This window comes from Manis javanica, chromosome X, assembly GCF_040802235.1.
Source record: "Manis javanica isolate MJ-LG chromosome X, MJ_LKY, whole genome shotgun sequence".
Lineage (NCBI taxonomy): Eukaryota > Metazoa > Chordata > Mammalia > Pholidota > Manidae > Manis > Manis javanica.
In genome coordinates, this window is record NC_133174.1 from 10,783,291 (window position 1) to 10,796,281 (window position 12,991).

Consider the following 12,991-nt stretch of genomic DNA (forward strand, 5'->3'; position numbering starts at 1 on the left):
GTTTTGCTCATTATGATCTCGTGATTTTTGTTTCACTTCATCTGTTTTTCTTAAGTTAGGACAGGCTACATTGGGTGAGTTAACCTGTTCTAAAGGAATTGCTCAGGCTTCCCCCTCAAAAAACCTTTCTCTTTCTCCCTCCCATAGCCTATCTGCCACATATTGCTCTATAGGAAGCCTTGACAACTGGAATTTCCCAAGGTAAAAATTTTCCAAGAACCAGTCTGATCTTATCAGTGACGCAGAAGAACTTGCAAGTCACCTGAACCCTGTGCCCCAAGTATGCTCCAGGAGTCACTGAGGGGCAGGGGTGGAGAGAAAACCCGAGTATGCCCCGTGTTGGATGGAGTGCTCAGTTCAGAAGTGCTCTTGGCCTTGGAATCTCTTTCCTGCCTTCTTTGCTTGGCTAATGACGGCTAGATTTAGCATTACTGGAATGAGGTGTGAGAGAACATGTGCTTCCGGTTGGCAAATAACTCCCAGCCCTTTATGTATTTTCTAGGAAAGGGCAGATAAGACTACCCCGCCCACCACAGACTCCTAAGAAGTCCTAAGTTTATTCACAGCCCCAGTTTCCGCTTAAGTTTAAGATATCCTGAACCTTCTAGGAAGGCCACAGCAACAAACTACTCCTGGCTTCTTGTAAGTGTCCTGCGAGTCTTCAGTCCACCCTTATTACCGCACTGGGCTCTACGACCCAGAAAGAGTCTTTTTTAATGTAGTTTGTTCAGTGATTGGCGTGTTTAGTATTCAAGAAATGTTCTGGTGTGAACCACTAAGAAGAGTCAAATGACTCAACTGACAATAGGAAATCTGCCTTGCCGCTTACTTGGGATGAACTTGGACAAGCACAAGGCAGAAAGTATTTCCAAGCAAAAGCTGCGGGGGGTGCCTAAGGACATTAAATACTCCTCCCACAGAGGGGGAAGTCTGGAACTTCCTGACAGAGCCATAGGAGGGTATTTGGAAACATGAAGGTAAATATTAAGAGAAACAGCTGGAGGAGTTGGGAGTGCTAGAGGAGATTACTGAATTTTTCATTATAGGTCTTTTGGAACTATTGGCTAAAAAACTTTGTATATAGTATTATTTTAATGAAAATACAAATTTCAGGTGCAAAGAGTAAAATGCATTATTTTACTAATACCCTCCCACTAAGGTATTAGTTCCCATTATCCCTGCTGTTTTCAGGAGTAATAAATACAACCTTCTCCTGAAATGAGAGCACAGACAGAAATCCCAAGCTCCAACAGCCGCTGTGATCCTCCGAGGAAAATGTGCTGGCACAGAAACCAGTGGAGAAAGCAAAGAAAACGTGAGAGAAAAGATGGGGAGCAGACAGGAGCAGCTTTCTGAGGCTAAACAACGCCTTGAGTCAGTGGAAAGAGGAAAAGCAGAGTGAGAAGTGACAGGAGAGTTGCTGCCCTCTCTGACCAGGCTGAGGAGGCCTCAGTGGGCTGTCCACTGGCCATTCAGTCAGAGGAAGTCCAGACAATCCAAACACTCTGGAAGGGGAAGGCTGGGGAAGGTGGAGAACAAGGTGCACTTCTGGCCGAGCCTGGCACAGCTAGGTGCCTTGCAGACGAGGCAGCTATAACCAGGCAATCAATCCTACAAAGCTCTAAAGACGACAATATGACTGCCGCATGGGTTATCAGCAGCCTGATTCAGCAACACAATCAAGGAAAACGTCTTTGTTCCTGGCATTCCTTCTACAGAAAACCTGAGGACAGGAGAACATCAAAGTTTCAAAGCATACCTTTTATCATTTCTTGGGGGGGTTAAAGAACAGAACCTCAAATATGCTTTACCTTCCACCCCAACATTACCCAAATACCCTAGATGCTGCAAAATGCCTCTTCCACTGCAAAAGGATTGCCTGGGCCCAAACTGTTTTTGCCTAAATACCGGCTGTTGTGACCCCCACGACCGAGCTTTCCTTTCTTGGAACTGAGTCTAATAGCATAAGAAAAATAAAAAAGGATCAATAAGTAATGAATACTGGTGGTGATAAAGCTTTAGGAGATGTAAAATTACCACAGAAGGCTAAGTGTGGCACTAATTAACCTTTACCTAAGTTTCTGTAGCCCACAACAAAAGTGCAATGGGTTCAACTTCACGCATGTGTCCTGGGGGCCTTAAACAACCATGTCTAGGGAAGTTGGGTTTTCTTATCAAAGATGCAATTCCCGACAGAGCCCTGCTAAGGCCGGCTTCCCTCATGGCCCTTGCCTTTGGACATTTCATTTGGACACTGGGGGAGCCTACCCCCAGGCAAATGTTTCCAGCCTCTTAGGCAACACACAGTGAATCTCTTCAGACTTTCTAGCATATTCCTCAAGTATTCTTTACAAGGATTCCCCAAACCAATCCTTTCCTCCTGTCCACTGGCTTCTTCTGCTGCTTTTTTTTCCAAGCCTGCTTCTGATTTTGATTCTTGAGTCATATTCAAGTTGTATATAAAGTATGAACCCATTCATGCTGCTCACAGAGTATGAACTAATGCTGTGTCACACTGCCAGCTACAGCAGCCTCTGTCACCACAGATCAAATCTAAATGCTTCCGAGTGGTACGTAGGTTCCACCTCACTCAGGAGCCCCATCTACCTATGCTCTCCCCACATATTCTAAATTGTGATTTCCACCTGGGCCAGACAAGTCCACGGCCGAGGGCCCCTCGGCTCCCCTCCCCACAGTCCCACTACACACATACTGTCTCTTCATTCCTTTTCCTCAGACACCTTCTTGCTCCCATTCCACGTGGGCTCTGACTTCAGAGGTGCTCTCCAGTTCCCCTTATTGCCCCCAAATTCATACCGCACTATATATCAAGTAAATAACCTACACACTCTTTGTTCATTTTCAGTTAATCCTGTGATAGACTGAATAATGTCCCCAAAGACATACAAGTCCTAGTCCTCCTGCGTATGTTAAATGAATGTTAGCGACATGGCAAAAGGGACTTTGCAGATGTGATTAAATTAAAGCTCTTGAGATGGGAGATTATCCTGGGTTAGGGTCAGAATCAGAGAAAGTGATGGATGACAAAGCAGAGGTGAGAGAGAGAGAGAGAGAGGGAGAGGAGAATAATGGAAGATGCTACTTCCAGGATTTGAAGATGGAGGAAGGGGCTATGAGCAGGCCGTCTCCAGAAGCTGGAAAAGGCAAAGAAACAGATTCTCCCCTAGGAACTCCAGAAGGAATGTGGCCCTACCAGCCCACTGGGACTGAGCTCAAGGACTGAAAGAAAATAAAATCTGTGTTGTTTTAAGTCACTAACTTTATGGTAATGTGTTACAGTGGCCCCAGGAAACTAACACAGTCCTTGTACACAACTTCAGCCTCTGCCATCTTTGCATATACGTGCCTATATACGTGCCTCCTCTGATAAACTGAAGTGTGGACTCATCAAGCCCAAGGCCTAGATCTTCCTCTCTGTCTCCACCAGAGTTCAGCAGAGTATCAGGGTCCAATCAAGTGCCCCATAATTAAATCTCCCTGGATTTTTATTAAAAACAGAGGCGACTAAGGGACTGCTCAGTGGGCCTAAGAGCAGTGGAGGCATGTCACAGAGGCTGCGGGCAGGTCACTTCAGGAGATGGAAGGTGGGGGAGCAGTGATCAGCTCTGAGGCAGAAGCGCCGCTGTGCCCAAGCCCGCCTCTCATCTGATGAAGGATTTACTTCCCTCTATGTCTTCCTAACACGCCACCTCTTGAGCAGCGTGAATCTACAATGGTGAGCAGTCCTATAAATACATACATATTTTCTGGTCTTTAAACTCATCCTTCTACCAGTAAAAGAAGGCCTATGTCACTTCCATCAGGAAAAGAACATGCTTATACCTTCAGGTGTGAACACAATATTGAAGTCTAAGTGCTACCTCTGGGCCTCATGCTAACGCTGACCAGCTCTCCTCACAGAAGCCCTCCTGGGAGGGGCAGATGGCATGGTGGCTGAGGCTGCAGCTGGGCCTGGACTGGAACCCAAGATCTGGCGCTCCCCAGCGCTGTGATCTGGAGCAGGCCCTGGACTGTCTGTACACCTGAGGTGACAGCAGTACCCATTTCACAGGGCTGCTCGGAGGGTTTCTCAGGGTAATGGGTGGGGGGCCAGGGGCGGCACTCAGCCCACATTACCGTTATCAGCCCTCAGTGCACATGAGCTATGACATGGAGCCCTCTTTCAACGTAGCGCAGGCAGGACCCCAGACAGGTGAGGAGACTCTCAGCCCAGGCAAAGGCCAGAAGTGCGCATGGAAGCAAACTTCCCTGGGGCACAGGCAGGCAGGGCAAGGGGGCTGCCTGTTAGGGACAGCTGCGCTTTAGGGGCGAGGGTCTCTTCTGCACCCCAGGATCAGAGACAGCACAACCCTGAGAGTGCCCTGCCGGCACATTCTGTTTTGCAGGGCTAGACGCTGTACCCTCTCCAAAAGGTCCAGTGCCTGCTCTGGACTTGGAGTAGAATAACAGCCACGTTAGCCTATGACACCCAGAGCTTTTAAAATTAAGTTACTCTTGGCTTTCCTAGGAAAAACTTAAGTCTGTTCAAAGATCAAGCAATTGAACAGCAAGTTGATAAATAACCTTTGCCTTTCCATTTTTCCATGACCGATCTCGTGAACCTGTCATTTTCCCCCCTTCTCTGGTTTCAAAATGCACTCTTTGGAACACACCCTGTGTTTATCGCCTGACTCCATATATTTTTAGTTAATGTTTCATGAGAATAGCCATTGGTGGATTTTGCGTTTCCCACTGCAGCTTTACCCTCACGCTTGAGTGGACAGGTAAAGAGAAAAATAAGAGACCAGAAATCTAACAGCAGAGATGAGCAACTGAAAACTTAAGACCCAAAAATGTAAGGCTTCTTTTTCAAGTTCTGTTAGCATTTACCACAAGCATAAATTCTGACAACCAGCAGTGTGGAGCCTGTTTTAATCAGAGGTCCTCCCTTGAAATAAGAGATCTATAGTCTAAAAGACTACTAACTAAAACTGTTCCAAATGTTTCTCTTAGAGTTAATTTTACATACACACCCATCATATATACAATATGTGCCACGTTATAACCTATAACCTATAACAAGCTATCTATGATATAATATATAGCTATTAAAATCATGTAGTTACATATATATTTTGTAGTTATTAAAACTATTTCTTCAATATAGACTCTAGAAATGTAACAAATGCCATATTGCTTTTAGCTCACAGGTGCTAATTTGAAAGAACAAACGGTTTAGGATGCACTTTCAACAGCTGTGGAGGTTTGAATTTGGGCTGTGATAATGGCATTGTGGTTGTGTAGGAGAATGTCCTTGTCCTTAAGAGATAAGATGCTGACGTGTTTAGGAAGACAGTCAGTCTGCAACTGATTCTCAAATGGTTGGGTTGACAGGGTAGGTATCTGTCCATAGGAAGAGAAAGCATATGTGGAAATGTTAGCGATCAGGGAATCTGGACAAAACGAGGGTTGGTGTGCACTGACTAGTCTTGCAAGCTTTTCTGTAGATTCGAAGTCTTTAAAACTGCTATAAGAGGAAAAAATTTCTTGCTATGATTGTTCAACAAAAGCCTACCACCTCCCAGGTAACACAGAGTGTAACTATAAAAACACCAGAAATTCTCTAAAATCTTGATTAAAATGTATTGCCAAAATCGGAATATTTTTGTGTAAAATCTTACAACTAAAAACAAAATGCCTATCTTGAACCCAAGAAGCGAGCTAATACCTATTCACTACTGGTGCATACTAAAGTCAAATAATCTATGACACAAGCAAGAATGACATAACAAGATGGCCAAGACACGCAGAATGCTAAATACTCAGCATTGGTGGGATGCTTTTAAGGAACTCTAAGATTTCACATTTGTTCTCCAAGGTAAGTGAGGCTCTAGAATTTTGGGACTGAAAAACATCGGAGAGAAATACAGTCCAGTAGCTCAATCCACAATTTGTATGTGATATAATGAAAGGTCAGAGAAAATTATACAAGTGTGGAGGTGTACAAGTGTTTAAAAGCTGGTAGATGCATTTAAAGTCAATCTGGAACCCCTTCCTGTGAGTTACAATCAGTACTCGATTAATGTCCTCTGGAAATGCCCTAGTTCTTTCATGGAATGGTTTCCAATTGAAGTAAATTTAGTCTTCAATTTTAAATCCTGGCAGTTTCAAAAGTTTGAAGTATTTCCAACTGAACAAAAATAAGTCAAGTGTTTCTACAAGTTTTTAGAATGAGTAGCAAAATATGCTTGGCAAGGAAAAGGGGAATGAGAAATCAAAAGCAGATATGGAAATAATAAATAATGAAAAAGTTGAAAAATGACTATGCTACTTGGTAATCTTGCTCTGCCAAATAAAATCACCAATTACTGTGTCTCTTCTCCCCACTTCTTAAACCTGCTCTTCTACTCATTCACTCAGTTATTCAAATATGTAAGTACCTAATATGTATAGAACATCAGAGGGACTTCAATGGCCATCCTGTAATTTTTTTAACTAGGTACTTGTTGACCATCTATTAGTTACTTTTTCTGGAGATGAATAAAGTTATTTTTTCAAGCCTAAATAAATATGCCACTAAATAGAAAAAAACACCCTCTATCTTTAAGCTTTCCAAAATGTGAACAGCGAGCAAATATAATGCCACATTGAAGGGAAAGTAAATCTAAGGGGAAAAACATCCAGGCTTACTCTTGGGACTCTGAACCATTAAGCAACTGTTGAGGCAGCCCATTACTGGATCTTGCCCTTAATTATGAAGTTCATGCAGTCTTAAGCTTGGGTTTCAAAAACCATTAATAATTACCCTTAAATGACAAACTAAAGGAAAATTTCATAACCAGGGCGGTGTGTCTGTAAAGACTATAAAAGTCGCACAATGCTGCTCAGCTCTTCACACTCCTAGTTGATTCTTCTGGCTGCCTCACTGCCGGGCTACCGGGTAAGTGCGCTTTCAGTATTACCTGGGCTCCTGCTTCCCTTCAGAATGCTGCAGAGAACAGGGGTTTGTGCCGCCTGGAGATATTACACTGACTTACAGGCTAGAAGGCTGTGGTCAGATTTCTTCAAGAGCATAGCCTACGGAGCGAAGACTAGGTACATAAAAAGTGAAGACTGTCATGATTACTAATAGAAGTGTTTGGCTCCAGGGACTATCTCCTAACCGATGTACTGTAAGAACAGACAGTTAATATACTGTCTGAGCTGATTATTTTGAGCTGCATTAGCAGTCACTAGTGTGGCTCCCAAGTTTCTCCACCCCCTTTCTTCTTCTCCTCTCCCCTTCTCCCCACTTTCCTTTACTCCCCCCCACCTATGCCAAGGAAACAGTCCAGTGGCACTGAACTCCTGCTGGAATCACCAGTATAAAACTCCACTTCAGCTTTTTGGTAAGTTCATTTCTTTCCCAATTTACAGGACACCAAAATGAGTGTAAAAAAGTCTCCTGAAGAACTGAAGAGCATTTTTGAAAAATATGCAGCCAAAGAAGGTGATCCAGACCAGCTGTCGAAGGAGGAGCTGAAGCTATTGATTCAGAGCGAATTCCCCAGTTTACTCAAAGTAAGTGCAAAACGGCAGGGTCGCTGAAGCAGAGTGGGAGGGGATGGGAGGGGAGAGAAAGGAGGCTGAGGTCTGCTTGTACTGGTCAGAGCTCCATCTGGCGGAGCACAGCAGCCTAGGGCGGCATCTCTTGAGGGAGGGCACTTGAATGGGAGGTTTCCTCCCAGGCCAGCTACTAGACAGCAGGGGTCAAGCCTTCTATCCCCAACAGCCAGGGCCCAGGACTCTCCAGGACCAGCCACAATCAACAGAAGCACTGATGGCACTTGAGTTAAACCTGGTAGGTCCGCAGGTCGCCAAGCAAGCGCACTAAGGTCTTCAAGCTGGATTCAGCACCTCCGGGCCAGGCTTTGGGAAACCAAAGAGGCCTATAAAATAGTATTAGTTGGCTCTGGATGTGCTTCATTGCTGTCGGTAGGATCTCTCAACAAGACCAATACTTCCTTAGCAGTCTGTTAAGAAAACCTGCCTGTGCTGAAAAACGGCCCTCCAGCAACACCCATTTATATTTCAAACCATTGCATTTGTATAAATTTGTGTTAAACAACTAAATTTGTGTTAATGGGGCACCTTGCAGGAAAGGATTAAATTTCTCTAGCTATAGGTTCTTGTCGAAACCATCCCAGAGTTGTCAAAATCAAAGTGCATCTAGAAGCAATAAGGAAGAGGGAGAGGCTGATTCTCCTTGCTCCAGTCCACTGTCTTTCCTTTGCAACTAAAAATGATTTTCAAAATAGAAGCAGCTAACTAAACTATGTTTTCTACCTACCTACCACTTCTGCATTTTATTAAAAATAATAATAATAATAAGGGAGAAATGTGGGATTCACATATAAATCAAGTATAAAAATCAAACGAATATTCATATCTGACCTGATTGTTTATAGTTCATAATGCGTGATCAAAACCGAAAGTTTCTGTGATGACTGCCCTTGCACTGTTCACCATGTAAGAACTTATTCACTATGTAAGAATTTGTTTATCATGTAAGAACTTGTTCGTTATGCTTCCGAAGATTGGAGACTGATGAGAATTAGGCTTGGGGTGGATTAATGATTGTGCATTGAGCATTGACCCCCCTATACTGAATTTTATTGTTGTTAACAACCATTTGATCAATAAATATGAGAGATGCCCTCTCAAAAAACAAAATGGAAGCAGCTAAGCAATTGTTATATCTGACTTGGTCACTATTTAGCTGTAATTTCAGAAAGAAGCATTCACTTCCGAGATTTTAACCAGAAATGTCCCTTCTGCCCATATGACATATGAGAAAGTTTTGGGTTTTGATTGTTGAAAAGGTTTCTGGTTTTTGTACTAAAAAGAAAAACAGCTGAATTCACTGACCTTATAATCTGGTTATCTTCTCATTTTCTTGTAGTTAAAATATAAAATAACTTCTCAAAACAGTTAAAGGCCCCAGCAGAAACAAAGATTTTTTTAATTAAAATTTAAAACAAAGGTTTCTGTGAAAGAAAATTCTAAAAAAAAACTTGAATTTTGCCAAAAGGGAGAAAAATAATAATAATAATAGGAAGGACTAATAATAAGAGGCAGAAAAATAATAATCTTACAGGAAAGCCTAGGGGATCTACTCAAGCTGTTTTAAAAGGTAAGACAATTTTTCTATATTTTTTTCTGTATTTTATGTGTGTCCTATAAAAAACACATAAGACTTTTATCATCTGGATAAAGGCAGGAGAACTAATGGTAAGTTAATACAAATTACCAAGTCATGTATCTAATTATATTTCCATACGGATTTCTAAGGTTTTCCAAGCTACATGCTGCTTATGTGATCTCCTTGTATGGTTTTGAATCTAGTAAACGCGTCAGGAAAACAGTGTTAGATATTTCTAGAACAGGTGCCAAATAATTAACTTACAGTTTGGTCTTCTCATACCAAGTGTCAACTGTCTTTAATCTTAGGGGTTAAAACATATCTTGATGTAGAGATCTGTGGTACAGCAATGTCAACATACTGAACACCACTGAACTGTACACTTAAAAATAGTTAAGATGGCAAATATTTAACTATTTTTATTAACTATTATTAGTTATAATTTTATTAGTATATTATACTAATAGTATGTTATATATTAGTAGTATTTATTAGTTTATTAGAATCATTTATTATATTATATTACACAATAGTATATTATATTAGTAATAAAACTAATAATATCAGTATTATTAGTAAATCTTAACTATTATTTACCACAATTACAAACCATTTTTTGGAGCTGGCTTACAAACTAAACTGTTATTTCAATAGGTTTCCTAGGTTCTATTCTGCCACAGATAAATTCCTACCTGAAAGTCAGAGCTATAATGGCTTTATCTTTTTAGTTTTATGGGAGACAAAAATTAAGTTGGCTTCAGATCCCAAAGGAATATCAGCAGTTAAAAGGGAGTCAAGCCAAACATGATTTCATGTAACATTGCAAGCAGTGGTTCTCCAAGCGTGGTTGGTCTTGGACCCCAAGCATCAACATCGCCTGGGAACCTACTGGAAATACAGATTCTCAGGCCCCACCCCAGGCCCACTGAATCAGAAACGCTGGGAGTGGGACCCATCAACCTGCACTTACAAAAATCAGCAAGCACATCTGGTGATTGTGATGGGTGCCAGTGTGTGAGAGGCACCAATGCAAAGTCATCCTGAAGAGCACGCAGGTGAGCCACAGCCCAGGGTTCAGAAAAACTGAAGTGGTCGCTTCGATTGGGGGGGTTGAATTCTAGAGTCAATGTTTGAACCCCAAGCTCTCCACTTGCCAGCTGCAGGCCCTGGGGCAAGTCAGCAGCTGTCCCGGGGCCTGTCTCCTCCTGTGAAAAGCAGCTCTCCCCACAGTGGTTGAGACACTGCACAGGCTCAGCCCTGGGCACAGGCCAACCAGTGGCAGCCATGCCTGCTGCCTTGGGTGATACATCAGCCCAGCCCTGGAGCCGGACACAAAACCAGCTCCCAGGAAAATCTTGGGGCAGGGTCCTCAACCATTTGGGGTCCATACACCCCTTGGCAGTCCAGTGAAGCCCTTGGACTCCTGGAAACAATGTTTTTAGAGACATAAAGAAAATATAGGTAAGATTACACAGAAAGCCAGTTATATTAAAATACCCATTATCAATATTAAAATACTAAATGTAATGCAGGAAAACTTTTAAAAGGGTAGCCAGTCATGTGACTTGAAGCAATACTACAGCTGAAGTTGGTTTTCCACCTCTAACTACCAGTAGCATGTGATCCAAAACTCAGCTGCCTCCTTGGAACACCGACTCAGTGCCTCTGACTTTTGAAAAGGTGTAGCAGAAACTGATGCATTCTCTCTCCTCTCCCTTATCCATCCTTTTTGTCTAAAACCAGGGTCCAAGCACCCTAGATGACCTCTTTCAAGAACTGGACAAGAACAGAGATGGAGAAGTTAGTTTCGAAGAATTCCAGGTGTTCGTGAAAAAGATATCCCAGTGAAGGAAAAAAACAAAACAATATTCTAAGCACCTGGGACATCACCCCATTCTATTTGGAATCACCAGTGTCTCGTTTAATTCTTTGCAATTATTCTGCGGTCCAATTATTGTTAATAAAGAAATTCTTTACATGTCTCGTTTTGCCAAGTACTGACCTTCACATGAAAGTAACCTTAGTCGGATGCATCTTATTTTATAGATTAAAAAAAAAGGCCCAGAATAGTTCCATGATCTTGACCAAGACTGCAAAGATGATGTCAGTGACTTAGAAAGAATTCTGACTTACCAAACCAGCTCCATCCACTCTCCCACCAGAATAACCGTGTTCCTTGTCTCCCTCCCCAACTACTCTGGTTCACATCATACCCGGGTTCACCTCGTATTTCATTCTAGGTAATAGCCAGTGAGAAGCAGATTTCAAAGAGCAGGCATTTGTCTTTAAGTCATCTCCTGGCATTTGATTTTTGGATCAATGACCCTCTCCAGGGACTAGAAGGCATACGAGACCAGGTCATTCTGCTCCATCACCAAGGACGTGGCCTTGATTCTGGTATAGGATGTGTAAAAATAAAAGGGAAGGAACCCTCCTGCACTGTTGGTGGGAATGTCAATTGGTGCAGCCACAGTGGAAAGCAGCATGAAGGTTCCTCCAAAACTAAAAATAGAAATACCGTAAGACCCAGCAATTCCACTTCTAGGAATGTACCCAAAGAAAACAAAATCCCTGATTCAAAAAGATATATGCACCCCTTATAATAGCCAAGTTATGGAAGCACCTAACATGTCCATCAACAGATGGATGGATAAAGAAGATACACATATACACAGTGGAATACTACTCAGCCATAAAAAAGAAATCCTGCCATTTGCAACAACATAGATGGACCTAGAGGGTTTTATGTGAAGTGAAATAAGCCAGGTAGAGAAAGACAAATACCATATGATTTCACTTGTGGAATCTAAAGACAAAACAAAATAAAGTGAACAAAATAGCAGTAAACTCATAGACACTAAGAGGGGACTGGTGGTCACCATGGGGGAGGGTTGGGGGATGGGGGATAAAAGGGCACAAAAGTTCTCAATCATAAGTTGGTCATGGGGATGGTAGCAGAGCATGGAGAACATAGCCAGTGGTTCCGTAACATCTTCCTATGTTGACACAGTAACTGCACTAGTGGGGTGAGGGTTTAATAATGTGGTTAACTGTGGAACCACTGTGTTGTATATTTGAAACCAATGTAAGATTGTTTATCGATGATCCTTCAAAAAAATAAATAAATAGATTTTAAAAAAGGGACAGGTAGACTAGGGCCTCCCTGCTCCGCCATCCCGTGCTGCTGGGACCCTTGGATCTGAGGAACAGCTAGCCCTCAAGTTCCATTTGTTGGGTCCAGCAGCTCAAGGAGGAGGGCAGAGGAGAGGAGGGTAGAAGGGTGGGAAAGGAACTTAATCAAACAAAAGAAAAATGACTTCTAGGCCTTCCACCAAGAACCTAAGGAGATTTTTAGCCACAATGAAGGAAGGTTCAAATGCAATCTGTATTGTTCTAGCTCAACACAAAAGCATTCTCCTGGCATCTAAAGCCTTCAACATTTCTAATGACTAATTACATCCACTGTAGGGATATCCCATAATAGTCTTAACTACTTTCGCATTGTGGGGCATTTATATTATTGTCATTTCTGCTTCTTCTAATGTTATAATGAGTACCTGTTCATATCTCTGTCAACATACCCGATTTCCTTAGGAGATTTCTGAGAAGTAAATGTCTGAGTCACAAGGTATGAATATTTTTATGGTTTGTGAAACAGTCCACCTAATTGATTTCCTAAAAGGCTGTCTTGATTCTATTTCTACAAATAGGCTGGAGAACGCCAGCCTCACTTCCCAGACAGCATTAGCCAGGCCCATTTTCACAACTTCATTAGTCACAAGAGTGCACATTTTCATTCTAGTTTTAAGA

The 12,991-nt window shown here is 42.3% G+C and overlaps 2 protein-coding genes across 2 annotated transcripts in view; one reads left to right on the forward strand and one right to left on the reverse strand.

Moving 5' to 3' along the window:
- Nucleotides 1–12,991, reverse strand: part of CTPS2 (CTP synthase 2) — a 128,701-nt gene that overhangs the window by 54,216 nt on the left and 61,494 nt on the right.
- S100G (S100 calcium binding protein G) lies at nucleotides 6,798–11,162 on the forward strand. The gene is made up of 3 exons (XM_017663810.3): nucleotides 6,798–6,940; nucleotides 7,417–7,560; nucleotides 10,925–11,162. The coding sequence occupies exons 2-3, from the start codon at nucleotides 7,426–7,428 to the stop codon at nucleotides 11,027–11,029; spliced, it is 240 nt and encodes a 79-aa protein (XP_017519299.1). The 5' UTR covers nucleotides 6,798–6,940; nucleotides 7,417–7,425; the 3' UTR covers nucleotides 11,030–11,162.